This window comes from Mesoplodon densirostris, chromosome 15 (genome assembly GCF_025265405.1).
Source record: "Mesoplodon densirostris isolate mMesDen1 chromosome 15, mMesDen1 primary haplotype, whole genome shotgun sequence".
In the NCBI taxonomy this organism is placed as follows: domain Eukaryota; kingdom Metazoa; phylum Chordata; class Mammalia; order Artiodactyla; family Ziphiidae; genus Mesoplodon; species Mesoplodon densirostris.
In genome coordinates this window covers 25,240,196-25,259,290 of record NC_082675.1, presented here as the reverse complement: position 1 = coordinate 25,259,290, position 19,095 = coordinate 25,240,196, and the positions used below count along the sequence as shown (strand labels likewise).

Genomic DNA, 19,095 nt, shown 5'->3' with positions numbered 1-19,095 from the left:
TGTGTGCGTGCAGCCAGGGACCCTGGCAACCTGGCCCGTTCCTCCCACCCGTCCTGCTCAGGAGCTGCAGGGAGGAGGTTGATGCCCCATCACGGGCACAGGTGGGCCGGGGACGCAGGACCTGACCAGGAGGAGGACAGCACTCTCTGAGAGATGTAGACCTCACGTTGCTGTGTCCTGTGTCACTGAACCAGCGGGTGTGGCAGCAGACAGCTGACTGCTCCGCGGACACCCCTGGAAGCTGTATTTTCAAAATGGCAGGGAACCTGGGTTTAGACCTTTGTGTTGGGAGTGAGGGTCTGTATCCAGAGAGACACAGGCCGGGGCAGAGCCCCTTGCAACCACTGCGGTGCTCTGGTGAACACTGAGCGGGGAAGGACAAGGGTGTTCCCCTGCCCAGACCTGGCCGGGCTGTGCTCTCTTGGTGACGTTGCAGGTCTCACAGTGGGCCGGGAGAATCACCCAGCTCAGCTCAGTAGAAGCTCCTGGGCCACCCCCAGGGCCCCAGCAGTCACCTCCTCTCCCCTCCCCCAGGGCCCCAGCAGTCCCCTCCCCTCCCCTCCCCCAGGGCCCCTGTGCCCTCCCTGCCCGAGGCTATTCCGGGCTCTGCTGTGAAGGAAGCCACAACCCCCCTCCCCCATCAGTCACCTCCCCCAGTCTTGGCCTCCCACAAGGAAGCCCTGGATGGAGGGTGCTGCCCAGGGTCGCACAGCAGGCAGGGCAGGGCCAGGCCAAGCCCCCTCCCCTGACCTGACACTCTTTTTTATTCCACAAAGAGTCAGCCCAGCGAGGACAGCCGCCCCAGCTGCCGGTGCCCTGGGGCCACCAGTCTGCAGGGGCTGTCCTGGCTCTGAGCTGAGCTGGGCAGGCCCGGTGCATCCCTCATGGTCAGTGTGCCCTCTGTGAAGTGGGCAATGGCAGCCCTGATGGGGACTTCAAGGCTGCCTGAGGGGCTGTGATGAGACCTGTAGATGTGCCAGTGCCGGCTGCTGGGGGATCTGCCACTTGGGACCGGGCAGTGGATGAAATCTTATCCCAAGTGTGCGGGAAGATGCTCCCTGGGTGGGGAGCTGACCTGGGGGCTTGAGGACACGGTGGGGTCAGCGTTGGGGTCAGCGATGGGCTCTACGGCTGTCCGCCCAGCACATGAGCTGTTCCAGGGCAGGTGGTCCTGTCTCCTTGCTCCCAGCACTGGCCCACAGCACTGCTCACTGACAGTTTGCTGAATGAATGAGTGAGTGAATGGATGAATGACATGTCTCGCAGGGCTGAGGAGCTGTGGAAAGAGCTGGGGGTGGGGGCAGGTCAGCCAGCAGCTCACCCTGTGACCCTGGGCAGGTCCCCCAACCCGCTGTCATCCCGCTGACAGAGCCTCAGTTCTCTTCTCTGTGAAATGGGCCCACAAAACCTGCCCTGCTTTGCTGTATGGACTCAGAGGGTCCATGAACCCCCTCCTGCCTGGCCCTACCTGCACCAAGTCAGTATAGATTGAGGAGCCAGGGTTCCCCCACCCCACAGAGCCTTAGGATGCCTCTGATGCCCAGAGGCTGTGGGGTCGTGTGCTCAGCACCGTCTCCTGGCCAGCACTGCACAGCCTCCTTGGGAAGGGGGGGTGACCTCGGAAGGGGGGCCCGGGTGCCCACCGTGTGTGTTGCCCTGAGCACCTGTGGCCGCCAGCAGCTGCCTCAGCTCTGGAACCTCTGTCTCCTCATCCATGAGGTGAGGGGGTGTTAGCACCCACCTCCTGGGCTCGTATGGGGGAGTTAGAACACGATCCACAGGCAGTACCCACCTGGGGCTCTGTCCTCGTGGCAGAGAGATGACAGACACCTGCAGCAGAGCTGGGGACAATCAGTCCATAACCAGGCAGAGCTGGGGATGGTCAGTCCCACAACTGGGCAGAGTTGGGGACAGTTCTGCAGTAAGTTGACAGCAGTCATCAAGAGGCCCCCTGATGCCCGTCCCGCACCCAGCTGACCCTCTGAGGCACTGAGGGGGGTGCAGCTCCTGCCCTCAGGGCACCTACCTTCTGGAGCGAGGTCAGAGCCCTGGTCAGGCTGGGAGATTGGACGGATAAAGAAACAGGAGCCCCTTTCTTTTTTTAATTAAAAAAAATTTTTACTTTATATCAGAGTACAGTTGATTAACAATGTTGTGTTAGTTTCAGGTGTACAGCAAAATGATTCAGTTATACATATACATGTATCTATTCTTTTTCAAATTCTTTTCCCATTTAGGTTGTTACAGAATACTGAGCAGAGTTCCCTGTGCTATACAGTAAGTCCTTGTTGGTTATCTATTTCAAATATAGCAGTGTGTACATGTCAATCCCAAACTCCCAATCTATCCCTCCCCTCCTCCCCCCCCGCCCCCCGTAACCATAAGTTCATTCTCTAAGTCTGTGAGTCTGTTTCTGTTTTGTAAATAAGTTCGTTTGTATCACTATTTTTAGATTCTGCATATGTGATATCATATGATATTTATCTTTCTGTCTGACTTAACTTCACTTAGTATGATAATCTCCAGGTCCATCCCTGTTGCTGCAAATGGCATTATTTCATTCTTTTTAATGGCTGAGTCATATTCCACGAGCCCTTTTAAGATGCAGCCAGTTTCTAGCTCCCTTGGACAGAGAAGGAAGGGCATCCAGGCTGCTGGCTCCCCGGGGCCTGATGACAACACAGAACAAATGGGGAAGGGGAAGGGGAGGATAGAGGAGAGAAAAGAGGACCCAGGAGAGGGGATTTGGGGGCTGAGAAGTTTCAAGAGAGAAAGAACGGGGTGTGGTTCTCAAATCCACTCAGAGGCTGACAGTGGGGAGGACAGAGAGGGGATGGTTGGATTGGGCCCCTTGGAGGTCACTGGTACCTAGGAGTGCAGGGAAAGATGGGGTGATGGCAGGAAGGGAGGGCGACGTGGAGCCCCCAGAGATGTGCTGTAAGGGGCTGGAGGGAGGAGGGTGTGGCTGGAGAGAACGTGGCCCCCAAGTCGGGTCACGGGTGGGAGACAGGTCCAGAGGGACCGGAGGGGGTGACAGGAAAGTGGGTTGGCCTCAATGTGCCATCTTTGAGGGTCAGAGCGTGGATGCATGGCTGCCAAGAGGGGCAGCCTGGGTGAGCCAGACGGCTTACCCTGGAGTGACCGAGTGCCTTGGAAGCCACTGCGGGTGCCTGCTAACTGAGTGAGGTCACAATCAGAGGCACTGCCGGAGTGCCCCGTGTCGCGGGCTCACGGGGGTGGGTTCACACTCAGTGACCCTACTGCTTTCATATGAGGAAGTACAATCCTCAGGAGTTTGTCAGGTCACGGAGACCATCCTCGAGTCTGGGCATCTCATTACCTCCGGGTTATTTCTTTCCCCAGGATCATGTCTGTGGGCCTATAATGGCCATCGGGAGGGAAACTGTGAGCTGCTGAGGCTTGAAAGCTAGTGCTGGGCCCCAGAGACGGCCTTCCAGCTCTCTGACCGCTGGCCTGGGTGTCTGGGTCCTCCGTTATTGCCATATCGGGACCAGGCAGGGCCAGGACTGGTCCCAGCTGGGGCAGGGCTTGCTCGGGCACTTGGGAAACAGCAGCTGATTGGCAGCCAGTGGTCTGAGACCTGGAAGGGGTTGGGTCACTCGTGGGCTGGTAGTGATTCCAGCCCCAGTGTCAACTGCAGGGAAGGGGACTGGAGTGGGATGTGGTTACAATGACCGCAGGGAAGTGGGGTGTCTCTGAGGTTTCACGGAGGGGCTGGGACATCCGAGGGGTGAAGCATCCCCATGGCTGACAGTCCAGTGGCTGCTCCCTGGCGGGGCATCCGTCCATCATGGGGCCTGAGATTCCCAGAATTCAGGGCCGCTCTTCCGTATGCCCCTCTGCACGCCCCCCAGGAGTGGTGGTGAAGTCTCACATCCCGGAGGAAGTGGGGACTCCAAAGGTTCTTGGCGGGAAAAGGCAGAGGCAGACACAGGGACCTCAGCAGGGGAGGAGAGGAGACTGCCTGCTGCTCTGGGGGGTGGGGGGAGGGCTGTCCTGGCCTCTGAGCTCCTGCTGTGCTCAGCATTGGGCCCCCTTCCCTGGACCCCAGACCCACAGCTCCTCGGACAGCAGCCCCTGACTGAAGGTGTCGTGACAGTTCCTGCATCTTTAGGGACCAGGGAGTGGGAGTGGGGGATTGGGCCTGGGAAGCCACCTACTGGGGACTGACCCTCTTGGTGTTGGGGCAACCAAGGGTGAGCCCTGTGGTGACCCTCCCTGGGAGCCTGGACTGAGGCGGGGTCTTCAGAAAGAGGCGACCCTCTCTTGGCGTCTCCCCCAGTGCCCTGACCCTGATTTCTGACCCAGAGCATGAGGAAGCCAGCCACTCTGACCTAAGGCCCCTGTCCCCCATGGTCCCTCATGGGCCCCAGCAACTCTGTCCCCTTAGGCCGTGTGTCCCAGGGAGGGGGACCTGATTCAAGTAGGCTCGGAGCTCCCCAGGGAGGAGGCTGGATGAGTCAGGAGGGCTCGGCCAGGGTGGGCAGGGCACTGGGGGCAGCTGGGAACCTGGGGGCAGGATCTGAGCTCTGGAGTCAGGTGGGGGGCTGGGGTTCAGTCCTGTCGTGACCGTGGGCAGGTCACTCAGGGCCTCTGGGCCTTGTGTCTCCATCCGTAGGGCGTGTATCGTTATAGGATCTTCCTCCGAGGGAGGTTTGATGACTGACAGGTAAGGCCTGGAGAGCATTTAGCTGGGGCCGGAGGGAAGCAGTGCCCCAGAGCTGAAGCTAACATCAGGCTCCTCCTGTGAGCCCAGGAGTAGAAGGGGCCGCAGGAGGCAAGGGAGGAAGGAAGGGGAAGCCTGGGCTGGGAGGCCCCCAGGAGTGGCCCAGCCCAGGGACCAGGAAAGACACAGAAGGAGAGGAACGTGGGCAAAGGTCCCCAAGGCCTCGGGGATCTGGGAACTGGAGCTGTGGTCAGACGAATAAGGCCCCAAGTTGTCCACATGTCCACGTCCTAATCCCCAGACCCTGTGAGTACGTCCTTTATGGGGTGAAAGGGCTTTTGCAGATGTGATGGAGTTAAGGGCCTTGAAATGCAGAGATTATCCTAGATTATCTGGGTGGCCCCATGCAGGGTCTTTAGAAGGGAGGGTCAGAGGGAGGGGAAGGGGTGTGGTGATTGGGACAGAGGTCAGGGAGCAAGGGAGAGAGGTTAGAAGCTGCTGGGGCTTTGAAGCAGGAGGGAGGGACCTGAGCCCAGGACTGGGGATCCTCTAGAGGCTGGAAACGGCCTCTGGAGCAGCTTGGCCCTGAGACACCTCAAATTCAGCCTGTAGGACTCATTTTGGACTTCTGCCCCCCGATCTGTAAGAATAAATGTTGTTTAAAGCTTCTGAGTTTGGGTGATTCATTATAGCCGCTAATGCAGGAGCTGAGGGACAGAATCACCCACCGCCATGGCCCACCCCGCTAACTCCCAAGTGCAGTGGGATCTCCATAGCCCAGGGTCCCTGCATGAAGGGCTTGGGCGGGGCTGGGGCTGGGTCTCTCGCCACACCCTTCATCGTCAAAGTGGCTGGAACCCCCAGACCCCAGGGGCCTCGCAGAGACACCAAGTCCCTCCACAGGATGGGGCTCTCCCACTGACAGCATGACGGGAGGGAGGAGGCGCCCAGTAGACAAGCCCCAGGAAGGTGGCACGTGCCATTCTGGCACAGACCTGAGAGAGCGCCCCTCACCTCTTTGCTCCCACCTGGCATAGCTGGGCTGTGAGTGGGGGGCAGCTTGGGGGTCCCAGGACACCCAAGAGGGCCTCAGGCAGGGGTGGGAGAGGCTTTGGGTGTGTGCAGGGTGGTGGTCCACCCTGGGTCCAGGGACAGGAGCTTTCCTGGCTACACCCCCGGGAGCCAAATGAGGGGACGGTTACTATGTAACTACACTATGTACGTAACCGTACTATGTACAGTTACTATGTAACCCCCCAGAGACGGTAACCTGGTTGTACCGGAGACAGGAACATGGAGGGCTCCCCATGCAGGGGCAGCTGTTCCACCTGGTGGTCATCACCACATCGTGAGGTTGCCAGGTGATCACCTGTGTGTGTATCAGAGCCCGGTTCCCGTCAACGCTGAGGCCTTGGGTAAAACATGTCCCCACTTTTAACCGTGGTACAAGACACCTGGCTTCAGCGCTTAGATACCAGTTTCCCTCCAGCAAAGGCTTTGTTGAATCTCAGAGATTCTGAGGCACCTATTCCCTCCTCGCATTGGCTCCTGGGGAGCTCAGAGCTGATCTTTGTCACGTGCCCGAGCTTCCAGGCAGGGTTTTTGTGGGACAGTTTCCTTCCTAGCTTCCTCCTACTACTCTTGCAGCCCTGCACCTGCCGTCGGATGAAGAACTGAGATGGACCCCAGATTTAAGAGCCCATGAATCCAATGTTGCTGGAGTGTCCTGGCCCCCGTGGGTGGTCCAGCCCTAGGGAGTGACAGGGAGGGTGAGGGGGCGGCAGGAGCTGAGCTGGGCAGCCAGGGAGGAGGGCATCCTGGGGGCAGGGCCAGGAGCAGAGGGGGTCCAGGCCAGGGCAGGAAAGACAGGACGTGGGTTGGGGGGCGGTCTAGGGCGTCCCCACCAGGGCAGGGAGGGAGGGCTCATCTGGCGGTCACCAGCCATGGGCAGCTCCGGCCAGGAAGGTGGCAGGGGGTGGATACGGCCCTATGCTGGAGGAGGAGTGGGAGGAAGGAGAGGGCGGATGGGTGATGTGTCCTGGCTGGTTGCCTGGGAGATGCCCCCACCCAGGAGATTGTGAGCCTCTCCCCTTAGTTACTTTCTCACTGGCGCCTAGGATTCCCCACCCCACCCCCAGAATTCTGGAGAGGGTGCAAATTAAATACGAGACAAAAAAAGAAATGAGCAGAGAGCATGATTTCTAAATAACGATGAGGACATTTTATTGCAAGTTGTTTGGTGCAGGAAGAGGACTGCGGTGGGCCCAGGTTGGGCAAGGGGAGACCCTACTGGATCCTGTTGGGAGAATCTCTATGCCCTAATTTCTTTTTTTTGGCCATGCTGTGTGGCATGTAGGATCTTAGTTCCCCGACCAGGAATGGAACCTGTGCCCCCTGCAGTGGAAGCGTGGAGTCTTAACCACTGGACCCACTTGGAAGTCCTGGATGCCCTAATCATGGGAGCTCTGGGCACCCTCTTTGGCCCCTGACCCTTCAGGTTCACACATCTTCATAACTTGACGTCCTGCCCTGTGCTCCCTGCTGCTGCCGACATCAGCTGTGACCTCTCATCCTTCCTGGGGCATCTGTCTTCCTGAAGATCCCCTCCCCTCAGACCCTCTCCCCATGTCCTCATACAGCATGTCCATCCATCCATCCGTATTGGTGTCAGGTCTCTGCCCTTTTGGGGAGGGGGTTTCTTGCCTCATAGTCTCAGACTGAAGAATCCAGGGAAGCAGTTCAGATATTATCCTGGAGGCAGGGGAGTGGGGGAGAGGGCCTGAGGGCCAGCAGTGGGCGAGGTCCACACAAGAACAGCAAGTGTAGGGAAGTTGCAGAGGTGAGCTCTCCTGGGTCCTGCTGCCCTGATCCCCTGCTCTGGAATATTCTCTGGGCTTTTCTGGGTGAGAGTGAAACTATCCCTCAAGGCAACAGGAGGAATCAAGAGGAGAAGGTCCCCGGGAGAGACCTCAGGGTCACAGTGGCGGGGAGCAAGAGGGTCACTGAGACCATCCCATCCTGTCCCCAGCCGGGGTCTAAGAACAGTGAACAGACTAAAAGGGTGAGGGTTACAGGCCCCAGAGCAATTCAGACCCCAGCCCCAGACAGGATAGAGAAAACAGAAAAATCTACCCAATTGTCACTTCTGACCCCAAGAAGATGGAAAGGGGGAGACTCACTCAGGATGGTCAGCTGGGTCCACACAGCACACAGTGACACAGCCTCGAACATAAACCCACCTGTCAGCCATCCAGCCCTTAACCCAGGCCCACCTGCAGTTGCACTGAGGCTCCAGGACCACCCTCTTTGTCATGGGAGCTAGTCTGGCCTCGGGGAGGGAAGGGGAAACCCCTCCAATCCTGCAACTTCACCCCTGGGAAGTGGGGCTCCATCCATCCCCAGTCGTGGGAGGGGCAGGAGGGATGTCTGGGTGTCACATCACATCCCAGGGAACTTCCTTTCTGGAGAGCAGCTTGAGGGGGGTGATAGTGGTGGGAGGGTGGAGCCTGTTTAGCACCCTGAGGGGATGGAGCTGTGCTCTCTGCAGAGCGAGGCCACGGAGCATTCTGGAGGCTCCATTTCCTTAGAGGCATATCCAACAGGGCCATGTTTGTAGTAACTTGTGTGTGTGTGTGCAATTAAAGGTGCAGCTATGAGATCCTATGTTAGCACCTAGGACAGTCATCTGCGAGGGTCTCTGATCCCATTCTGAGCTCCTAAAGAAGTGTACCAGTTGACAGACAAACCCACGGCACCTTCCTAGAACATGATTCCGGACCTCGAGCTCACGGGGCCCATTGACCACCATGGACACTTGGACAGGAGGCAGTTGTGGTGGAGTCAGTGGTGGGCTGACTTCTAAGGGTCAGAGAGAGAAAGGCTGGCCTCGGCCCTGGGGCCTTGAAAGGAGGCAGGACCCACCTGACACAAGTGGGAGGAGGGATACCCTGGGGAGTGTGGGATGAGTGACCAGGGTCAGGGACCAGAGATTCCTGTGAGTATGACAGTGAGGGCCTGGGGGAGGGGCAGAAGGCAGTGTCCCTGGGGACGTGGGAGCAGGAGGGGGCTGAGAGGGGGAGCGGTGGGGGTGACTCTAGGACGAGGTAATGAGGAATTACCAGGGTGAGTTTTAAACCAAAGGACACATGGAATCAGTGGGTCATCATCAATGGACAGAAGGACACTTGAGGGGGAACACGATCCAGAATGTGATGCTGAGGATTCCAGGGAAGGGAGCTGAGGTATTGTCCTGGGGGCCCTGGCAACCAAACAGTGTGTGACCAGGACAATCAGACGTGGAGGTGGTCCACACGGGGGAGGAAGCATGGAAGCCGGTGGGGAGGGTGGACAGACTTCCATTTCTGCAGCTGCGCGATTCCCTGTTCTCGAATGTGCTCTGGGGGGGTTCCCTGGGGGACAGTGAAACCATCCCTTGCAAAAGCCCCAAGACTCCATCCTCTAACTTGTTTCCCAAAAGGGTAAGAGGATTTTCTTCACATGTGAGGTTGGTTGAGTTCAGGACAGCAAATGTAGAAACAAACATGAGCAGAGAGCACAATTTCTGAATGACAATGAGGACATTTTATTGAGAGTTGATTGGGTGCAGGAGGAAGGGCTGGGGGGACCAGGATGGGTGGGTAGACCCTCCAGGGGTCCTGTGGCTCCAGTCCCCTGAGGGTGGGAGGACCAGGACCTAAGTGCACTCGGAAGGCGACACTGTCTTCTCCACGGTGCTCCCCTCGTGCGTGACCTGGCAGCTGACCCTGTCGTAAGATTTCCACTCGCTGGCCGTCAGGGCCAGGTAGCTGCTGGCCGCGTACTTGCTGTTGCTCTGTTTCGAGGGCTGGGTGGTCTCCACGCCCCTGGTGATGGTGTTGCTGCCTGCCTTCCAGGCCACCTTCACGCTGCCCGGGTAGAAGTCATTGATGAGACACACCAGGGTGGCCTTGTTGGCGCTGAGCTCCTCAGTGGAGGGCGCGAACAGAGTGACTGAGGGCGCAGACGCGGGCTGACCTGCAAAGTCGGGGAGAGACGGGAGGTCACTGGGGAAGCGTCCATCACGGGAGCCCCTGACCTCAGGAGAAGCGGGCACAGGTGCCCAAAGTCCAGTGCATGGATCCCAGGCGGGCCCTTGCTCCCCTGAGGTCAGGCAGTCATGGCTGGGGTCGCTCACCTTCTGTCAGGGGATCCTCAGTGCCCGACTCCTGGGAGTTCGGGGCTCCCCTGCAAGTCTCCATCTCTTCCTCAGGCTCCCACGTCCCATAAGCCACATCCCACCCTCTGCTCCCTGGTGCTGCCTGGCGTCCACCCTGAGCTCCCCTCTTTCCTCTGGGTGTCTGTCTGTCCTGGGCATCTGTCTGTCTGAGAACTTCCCCTGGTTTTCGTCCGGTGTCGTCATACAGGCCGTCTGTCTGTCCCCCGCTGAGGCTCTCTTCCCTTTCGGGCTGGGGTGTTGTTGCCCACAGTACCCCTGACACCAGCCTCGCAGCCCCCAACCCTCTAGGGCTGCCACAGAGACCCCTCTAGGGCTGCCAGGGTGGAGGGAGCGTCAGCCCCGGGGCTGGGTCCAGGGAGTCCCACAAATGAGAGTTTCCATGTGGGTGAATGTTGTGTTCTGAACCTGGGGCTGTGTCTGTTCTGAGGGGTCCCCTGACCTGTGAAGTCCTGCTGGGGATCTGTCTGTCCTAGGACATCTGTCTGCCTGGCCGGGTCAGTTCCTGTCACCTGTCCCTATGAGGAGTCCCCACCCTGGGCGTCTGAGCTAGGGGTTCACGTCCAGTGTGTAACTGGATGCGGTGACCCTTAAGGCCCGAGTGTCCTGAGATCTGTGCGGCCTGGGGTGTCCTGCTGGTTGGGAGGAGGATGGGGACCTAGCACCCTGAGGCCACCTTCTCAACGGGATACTCGTCTACCCTTCCCCCGTGTACTGTTCCCTCCTCCTCTCTCCAAGTTCCCTGGCTTTGGGGTCCCTCACTAGCCCCCATTTGGGTCCCTGAGCAGAAAGATCCCAGGATGACAGCCATGCTCTGTCCAGCTCTTTCCAGTGTCCTTCCCACATCCCTGGACCCGGTGTCCCAGCCCGAGACCCCCCCATTCCTTGGACCTCAGCCCCTCCATTCTCCTCAGACCCTGGGGCTGGGCACCCTGAGGAGGGAGCTGACGTCCCAGCATCCAGAGAAGAAGGGCCTGGAGGGAAGCCTCGGGATGGGCAGAGCGAGGGGTGGCAGGAGGGTCACTGAGCCCATCCCCACCATGCCCACCAGTTGCTGTGAAGAACGACAGGCTTGGGGGGGATGGACAGCCTAGAAGGGTGAAGGGGACAGGCTCCAGAGAGTGAGACCCCAGCCCCAGACAGGAGGGAAAAGACCAGAAAATCTGCCCAAATTTCACTGTAGACCCCGAAGAGGAGGGGAAGGGGGAGACTCACCCAGCACGGTCAGCTTGGTCCCTCCGCCGAACGCAGCACACAGTGACACAGCCTCGAACATAAACCCTCCTGACACCCCCTCCACCCTCTGCCCGGGCCCACCTGCAGCTGCACAGAGGCCCCAGGGCCACCCTCCTTGTCATGGGGGCTGGTCTGGCCTTGCTGAGGATGAGGGGGCACCCCACCCCACCAGCAACTTCACCCCTGGGAAGCAGAGCTGCATCCATCCCCAGTCATCGGAGGTGCGGGAGAGACATCTGGGTGTCACATCACATCCCAGGGAACTTCCTTTCTTGGAGGAGGCGGTGGCCACTGGAGAGCAGCTTCGGGGGATGTCATGGTGGGAGAATGAGTAGCCTGTTTACAGCCTGGAGGGGATGGAGATGTGCCCTCTGCAGATTGAGGTCCGGGACATTCTTGAGGCTCTACTCGTCCTAGAGGCACGTCCAACACGGCCATGTCTGTAGTAACGTGCATGTGTGTGTGTGTGCGTGCATCTAAAGGCGTAGCTATGAGATCCTACGTTAGCACTTAGGACAGTCATCTGTGATGATCTCAGATCCCATTTTGAGCTCCTAAGGAAGTGCATCAGTTCACAGACGAACCCACGGCACCTTCCCAGAACCCGATTCTGGACCTCGAGCTCAAGGGGCCCATCGTCCACCATGGACACTTGGACAGGAGGCACTCGTGGTGGAGTCAGTGGTGGGCTGACTTCTAAGGGGTCAGAGAGAGAAAGGCTGGCCTCAGCCCCAGGGCCTTGAAGGCAGCTGGGACCCTCCTGACACAAGTGGAAGGAGGGCTATCTAGAGGGAGTGTGGCATGAGTGACCAGGGTCAGGGAGAGTGTGACAGGAAAGCCTGGGGGAGGGGCACGGGGCCGTTTCCCCAGGGAGGTGCGAGCAAGAGGGGCCCTGAAGAGGGGGACACTCTAGGATGAGGTTTGGGGGATTACCAGGGTGGGTTTTGAGCAAAAGGACACATGGAATCGGTGGGTCATCATATATAGGACCGACAGACTCTTGAGGGGGAACACAATCCAGAATGTGATGCTGAGGATTCCAGGGAAGGGAGCTGAGGTATTGTCCTGGGGGCCCTGGCAACCAAACAGTGTGTGACCAGGACAATCAGACGTGGAGGTGGTCCACACGGGGGAGGAAGCATGGAAGCCGGTGGGGAGGGTGGACAGACTTCCATTTCTGCAGCTGCGCGATTCCCTGTTCTCGAATGTGCTCTGGGGGGGTTCCCTGGGGGACAGTGAAACCATCCCTTGCAAAAGCCCCAAGACTCCATCCTCTAACTTGTTTCCCAAAAGGGTAAGAGGATTTTCTTCACATGTGAGGTTGGTTGAGTTCAGGACAGCAAATGTAGAAACAAACATGAGCAGAGAGCACAATTTCTGAATGACAATGAGGACATTTTATTGAGAGTTGATTGGGTGCAGGAGGAAGGGCTGGGGGGACCAGGATGGGTGGGTAGACCCTCCAGGGGTCCTGTGGCTCCAGTCCCCTGAGGGTGGGAGGACCAGGACCTAAGTGCACTCGGAAGGCGACACTGTCTTCTCCACGGTGCTCCCCTCGTGCGTGACCTGGCAGCTGACCCTGTCGTAAGATTTCCACTCGCTGGCCGTCAGGGCCAGGTAGCTGCTGGCCGCGTACTTGCTGTTGCTCTGTTTCGAGGGCTGGGTGGTCTCCACGCCCCTGGTGATGGTGTTGCTGCCTGCCTTCCAGGCCACCTTCACGCTGCCCGGGTAGAAGTCATTGATGAGACACACCAGGGTGGCCTTGTTGGCGCTGAGCTCCTCAGTGGAGGGCGCGAACAGAGTGACTGAGGGCGCAGACGCGGGCTGACCTGCAAAGTCGGGGAGAGACGGGAGGTCACTGGGGCAGCGTCCATCACGGGAGCCCCTGACCTCAGGAGAAGCGGGCACAGGTGCCCAAAGTCCAGTGCATGGATCCCAGGCGGGCCCTTGCTCCCCTGAGGTCAGGCAGTCATGGCTGGGGTCGCTCACCTTCTGTCAGGGGATCCTCAGTGCCCGACTCCTGGGAGTTCGGGGCTCCCCTGCAAGTCTCCATCTCTTCCTCAGGCTCCCACGTCCCATAAGCCACATCCCACCCTCTGCTCCCTGGTGCTGCCTGGCGTCCACCCTGAGCTCCCCTCTTTCCTCTGGGTGTCTGTCTGTCCTGGGCATCTGTCTGTCTGAGAACTTCCCCTGGTTTTCGTCCGGTGTCGTCATACAGGCCGTCTGTCTGTCCCCCGCTGAGGCTCTCTTCCCTTTCGGGCTGGGGTGTTGTTGCCCACAGTACCCCTGACACCAGCCTCGCAGCCCCCAACCCTCTAGGGCTGCCACAGAGACCCCTCTAGGGCTGCCAGGGTGGAGGGAGCGTCAGCCCCGGGGCTGGGTCCAGGGAGTCCCACAAATGAGAGTTTCCATGTGGGTGAATGTTGTGTTCTGAGCCTGGGGCTGTGTCTGTTCTGAGGGGTCCCCTGACCTGTGAAGTCCTGCTGGGGATCTGTCTGTGCTAGGACATCTGTCTGCCTGGCCGGGTCAGTTCCTGTCACCTGTCCCTATGAGGAGTCCCCACCCTGGGCGTCTGAGCTAGGGGTTCACGTCCAGTGTGTAACTGGATGCGGTGACCCTTAAGGCCCGAGTGTCCTGAGATCTGTGTGGCCTGGGGTGTCCTGCTGGTTGGGAGGAGGATGGGGACCTAGCACCCTGAGGCCACCTTCTCAACGGGATACTCGTCTACCCTTCCCCCGTGTACTGTTCCCTCCTCCTCTCTCCAAGTTCCCTGGCTTTGGGGTCCCTCACTAGCCCCCATTTGGGTCCCTGAGCAGAAAGATCCCAGGATGACAGCCATGCTCTGTCCAGCTCTTTCCAGTGTCCTTCCCACATCCCTGGACCCGGTGTCCCAGCCCGAGACCCCCCCATTCCTTGGACCTCAGCCCCTCCATTCTCCTCAGACCCTGGGGCTGGGCACCCTGAGGAGGGAGCTGACGTCCCAGCATCCAGAGAAGAAGGGCCTGGAGGGAAGGCTCGGGATGGGCAGAGCGAGGGGTGGCAGGAGGGTCACTGAGCCCATCCCCACCATGCCCACCAGTTGCTGTGAAGAACGACAGGCTTGGGGGGGATGGACAGCCTAGAAGGGTGAAGGGGACAGGCTCCAGAGAGTGAGACCCCAGCCCCAGACAGGAGGGAAAAGACCAGAAAATCTGCCCAAATTTCACTGTAGACCCCGAAGAGGAGGGGAAGGGGGAGACTCACCCAGCACGGTCAGCTTGGTCCCTCCGCCGAACGCAGCACACAGTGACACAGCCTCGAACATAAACCCTCCTGACACCCCCTCCACCCTCTGCCCGGGCCCACCTGCAGCTGCACAGAGGCCCCAGAGCCACCCTCCTTGTCATGGGGGCTGGTCTGGCCTTGCTGAGGATGAGGGGGCACCCCACCCCACCAGCAACTTCACCCCTGGGAAGCAGAGCTGCATCCATCCCCAGTCATCAGAGGTGCGGGAGAGACATCTGGGTGTCACATCACATCCCAGGGAACTTCCTTTCTTGGAGGAGGCGGTGGCCACTGGAGAGCAGCTTCGGGGGATGTCATGGTGGGAGAATGAGTAGCCTGTTTACAGCCTGGAGGGGATGGAGATGTGCCCTCTGCAGATTGAGGTCCGGGACATTCTTGAGGCTCTACTCGTCCTAGAGGCACGTCCAACACGGCCATGTCTGTAGTAACGTGCATGTGTGTGTGTGTGCGTGCATCTAAAGGCGTAGCTATGAGATCCTACGTTAGCACTTAGGACAGTCATCTGTGATGATCTCAGATCCCATTTTGAGCTCCTAAGGAAGTGCATCAGTTCACAGACGAACCCACGGCACCTTCCCAGAACCCGATTCTGGACCTCGAGCTCAAGGGGCCCATCGTCCACCATGGACACTTGGACAGGAGGCACTCGTGGTGGAGTCAGTGGTGGGCTGACTTCTAAGGGGTCAGAGAGAGAAAGGCTGGCCTCAGCCCCAGGGCCTTGAAGGCAGCTGGGACCCTCCTGACACAAGTGGAAGGAGGGCTATCTAGAGGGAGTGTGGCATGAGTGACCAGGGTCAGGGAGAGTGTGACAGGAAAGCCTGGGGGAGGGGCACGGGGCCGTTTCCCCAGGGAGGTGCGAGCAAGAGGGGCCCTGAAGAGGGGGACACTCTAGGATGAGGTTTGGGGGATTACCAGGGTGGGTTTTGAGCAAAAGGACACATGGAATCGGTGGGTCATCATATATAGGACCGACAGACTCTTGAGGGGGAACACAATCCAGAATGTGATGCTGAGGATTCCAGGGAAGGGAGCTGAGGTATTGTCCTGGGGGCCCTGGCAACCAAACAGTGTGTGACCAGGACAATCAGACGTGGAGGTGGTCCACACGGGGGAGGAAGCATGGAAGCCGGTGGGGAGGGTGGACAGACTTCCATTTCTGCAGCTGCGCGATTCCCTGTTCTCGAATGTGCTCTGGGGGGGTTCCCTGGGGGACAGTGAAACCATCCCTTGCAAAAGCCCCAAGACTCCATCCTCTAACTTGTTTCCCAAAAGGGTAAGAGGATTTTCTTCACATGTGAGGTTGGTTGAGTTCAGGACAGCAAATGTAGAAACAAACATGAGCAGAGAGCACAATTTCTGAATGACAATGAGGACATTTTATTGAGAGTTGATTGGGTGCAGGAGGAAGGGCTGGGGGGACCAGGATGGGTGGGTAGACCCTCCAGGGGTCCTGTGGCTCCAGTCCCCTGAGGGTGGGAGGACCAGGACCTAAGTGCACTCGGAAGGCGACACTGTCTTCTCCACGGTGCTCCCCTCGTGCGTGACCTGGCAGCTGACCCTGTCGTAAGATTTCCACTCGCTGGCCGTCAGGGCCAGGTAGCTGCTGGCCGCGTACTTGCTGTTGCTCTGTTTCGAGGGCTGGGTGGTCTCCACGCCCCTGGTGATGGTGTTGCTGCCTGCCTTCCAGGCCACCTTCACGCTGCCCGGGTAGAAGTCATTGATGAGACACACCAGGGTGGCCTTGTTGGCGCTGAGCTCCTCAGTGGAGGGCGCGAACAGAGTGACTGAGGGCGCAGACGCGGGCTGACCTGCAAAGTCGGGGAGAGACGGGAGGTCACTGGGGCAGCGTCCATCACGGGAGCCCCTGACCTCAGGAGAAGCGGGCACAGGTGCCCAAAGTCCAGTGCATGGATCCCAGGCGGGCCCTTGCTCCCCTGAGGTCAGGCAGTCATGGCTGGGGTCGCTCACCTTCTGTCAGGGGATCCTCAGTGCCCGACTCCTGGGAGTTCGGGGCTCCCCTGCAAGTCTCCATCTCTTCCTCAGGCTCCCACGTCCCATAAGCCACATCCCACCCTCTGCTCCCTGGTGCTGCCTGGCGTCCACCCTGAGCTCCCCTCTTTCCTCTGGGTGTCTGTCTGTCCTGGGCATCTGTCTGTCTGAGAACTTCCCCTGGTTTTCGTCCGGTGTCGTCATACAGGCCGTCTGTCTGTCCCCCGCTGAGGCTCTCTTCCCTTTCGGGCTGGGGTGTTGTTGCCCACAGTACCCCTGACACCAGCCTCGCAGCCCCCAACCCTCTAGGGCTGCCACAGAGACCCCTCTAGGGCTGCCAGGGTGGAGGGAGCGTCAGCCCCGGGGCTGGGTCCAGGGAGTCCCACAAATGAGAGTTTCCATGTGGGTGAATGTTGTGTTCTGAGCCTGGGGCTGTGTCTGTTCTGAGGGGTCCCCTGACCTGTGAAGTCCTGCTGGGGATCTGTCTGTCCTAGGACATCTGTCTGCCTGGCCGGGTCAGTTCCTGTCACCTGTCCCTATGAGGAGTCCCCACCCTGGGCGTCTGAGCTAGGGGTTCACGTCCAGTGTGTAACTGGATGCGGTGACCCTTAAAGCCCGAGTGTCCTGAGATCTGTGTGGCCTGGGGTGTCCTGCTGGTTGGGAGGAGGATGGGGACCTAGCACCCTGAGGCCACCTTCTCAACGGGATACTCGTCTACCCTTCCCCCGTGTACTGTTCCCTCCTCCTCTCTCCAAGTTCCCTGGCTTTGGGGTCCCTCACTAGCCCCCATTTGGGTCCCTGAGCAGAAAGATCCCAGGATGACAGCCATGCTCTGTCCAGCTCTTTCCAGTGTCCTTCCCACATCCCTGGACCCGGTGTCCCAGCCCGAGACCCCCCCATTCCTTGGACCTCAGCCCCTCCATTCTCCTCAGACCCTGGGGCTGGGCACCCTGAGGAGGGAGCTGACGTCCCAGCATCCAGAGAAGAAGGGCCTGGAGGGAAGGCTCGGGATGGGCAGAGCGAGGGGTGGCAGGAGGGTCACTGAGCCCATCCCCACCATGCCCACCAGTTGCTGTGAAGAACGACAGGCTTGGGGGGGATGGACAGCCTAGAAGGGTGAAGGGGACAGGCTCCAGAGAGTGAGACCCCAGCCCCAGACAGGAGGGAAAAGACCAGAAAATCTGCCCAAATTTCACTGTAGACCCCGAAGAGGAGGGGAAGGGGGAGACTCACCCAGCACGGTCAGCTTGGTCCCTCCGCCGAACGCAGCACACAGTGACACAGCCTCGAACATAAACCCTCCTGACACCCCCTCCACCCTCTGCCCGGGCCCACCTGCAGCTGCACAGAGGCCCCAGGGCCACCCTCCTTGTCATGGGGGCTGGTCTGGCCTTGCTGAGGATGAGGGGGCACCCCACCCCACCAGCAACTTCACCCCTGGGAAGCAGAGCTGCATCCATCCCCAGTCATCGGAGGTGCGGGAGAGACATCTGGGTGTCACATCACATCCCAGGGAACTTCCTTTCTTGGAGGAGGCGGTGGCCACTGGAGAGCAGCTTCGGGGGATGTCATGGTGGGAGAATGAGTAGCCTGTTTACAGCCTGGAGGGGATGGAGATGTGCCCTCTGCAGATTGAGGTCCGGGACATTCTTGAGGCTCTACTCGTCCTAGAGGCACGTCCAACACGGCCATGTCTGTAGTAACGTGCATGTGTGTGTGTGTGCGTGCATCTAAAGGCGTAGCTATGAGATCCTACGTTAGCACTTAGGACAGTCATCTGTGATGATCTCAGATCCCATTTTGAGCTCCTAAGGAAGTGCATCAGTTCACAGACGAACCCACGGCACCTTCCCAGAACCCGATTCTGGACCTCGAGCTCAAGGGGCCCATCGTCCACCATGGACACTTGGACAGGAGGCACTCGTGGTGGAGTCAGTGGTGGGCTGACTTCTAAGGGGTCAGAGAGAGAAAGGCTGGCCTCAGCCCCAGGGCCTTGAAGGCAGCTGGGACCCTCCTGACACAAGTGGAAGGAGGGCTATCTAGAGGGAGTGTGGCATGAGTGACCAGGGTCAGGGAGAGTGTGACAGGAAAGCCTGGGGGAGGGGCACGGGGCCGTTTCCCCAGGGAGGTGCGAGCAAGAGGGGCCCTGAAGAGGGGGACACTCTAGGATGAGGTTTGGGGGATTACCAGGGTGGGTTTTGAGCAAAAGGACACATGGAATCGGTGGGTCATCATATATAGGACCGACAGACTCTTGAGGGGGAACACAATCCAGAATGTGATGCTGAGGATTCCAGGGAAGGGAGCTGAGGTATTGTCCTGGGGGCCCTGGCAACCAAACAGTGTGTGACCAGGACACTCAGACGTGGAGGTGGTCCACACGGGGGAGGAAGCATGGAAGCCGGTGGGGAGGGTGGACAGACTTCCATTTCTGCAGCTGCGCGATTCCCTGTTCTCGAATGTGCTCTGGGGGGGTTCCCTGGGGGACAGTGAAACCATCCCTTGCAAAAGCCCCAAGACTCCATCCTCTAACTTGTTTCCCAAAAGGGTAAGAGGATTTTCTTCACATGTGAGGTTGGTTGAGTTCAGGACAGCAAATGTAGAAACAAACATGAGCAGAGAGCACAATTTCTGAATGACAATGAGGACATTTTATTGAGAGTTGATTGGGTGCAGGAGGAAGGGC

At 59.1% G+C, this 19,095-nt stretch overlaps 2 protein-coding genes and 2 gene segments (V, D, J or C); all 4 read right to left on the bottom strand.

Moving 5' to 3' along the window:
- Nucleotides 1-5,527, bottom strand: part of LOC132502471 (sodium/glucose cotransporter 1-like) — a 98,248-nt gene extending 92,721 nt beyond the window's left edge. Inside the window, 2 exon segments of the mRNA XM_060118348.1 lie at nucleotides 4,436-4,683; nucleotides 5,416-5,527. Coding sequence (XP_059974331.1) covers nucleotides 4,436-4,683; nucleotides 5,416-5,527 — 360 coding nt within the window.
- Nucleotides 5,528-9,380: 3,853 nt separating this feature from the next.
- On the bottom strand, nucleotides 9,381-11,175 carry LOC132502469 (immunoglobulin lambda constant 3-like). The segment is given in 2 exon segments: nucleotides 9,381-9,700; nucleotides 11,115-11,175. Coding segments are annotated over 2 exon segments (381 nt in total).
- Nucleotides 11,176-12,644: 1,469 nt separating this feature from the next.
- Nucleotides 12,645-14,439, bottom strand: LOC132502468 (immunoglobulin lambda constant 3-like). The segment is given in 2 exon segments: nucleotides 12,645-12,964; nucleotides 14,379-14,439. Coding segments are annotated over 2 exon segments (381 nt in total).
- A 1,469-nt stretch (nucleotides 14,440-15,908) lies between these two features.
- The window catches only part of LOC132502559 (immunoglobulin lambda-1 light chain-like), a 30,618-nt gene continuing 27,431 nt past the window's right edge, over nucleotides 15,909-19,095 (bottom strand). The window contains exons 3-4 of the mRNA XM_060118466.1: nucleotides 17,643-17,680; nucleotides 15,909-16,228 (exon numbers count right to left, since the gene is read on the bottom strand). Of these exons, the coding sequence (XP_059974449.1) occupies nucleotides 15,909-16,228; nucleotides 17,643-17,680 (358 nt within the window). The remainder of the gene's footprint in view (nucleotides 16,229-17,642; nucleotides 17,681-19,095) is intronic.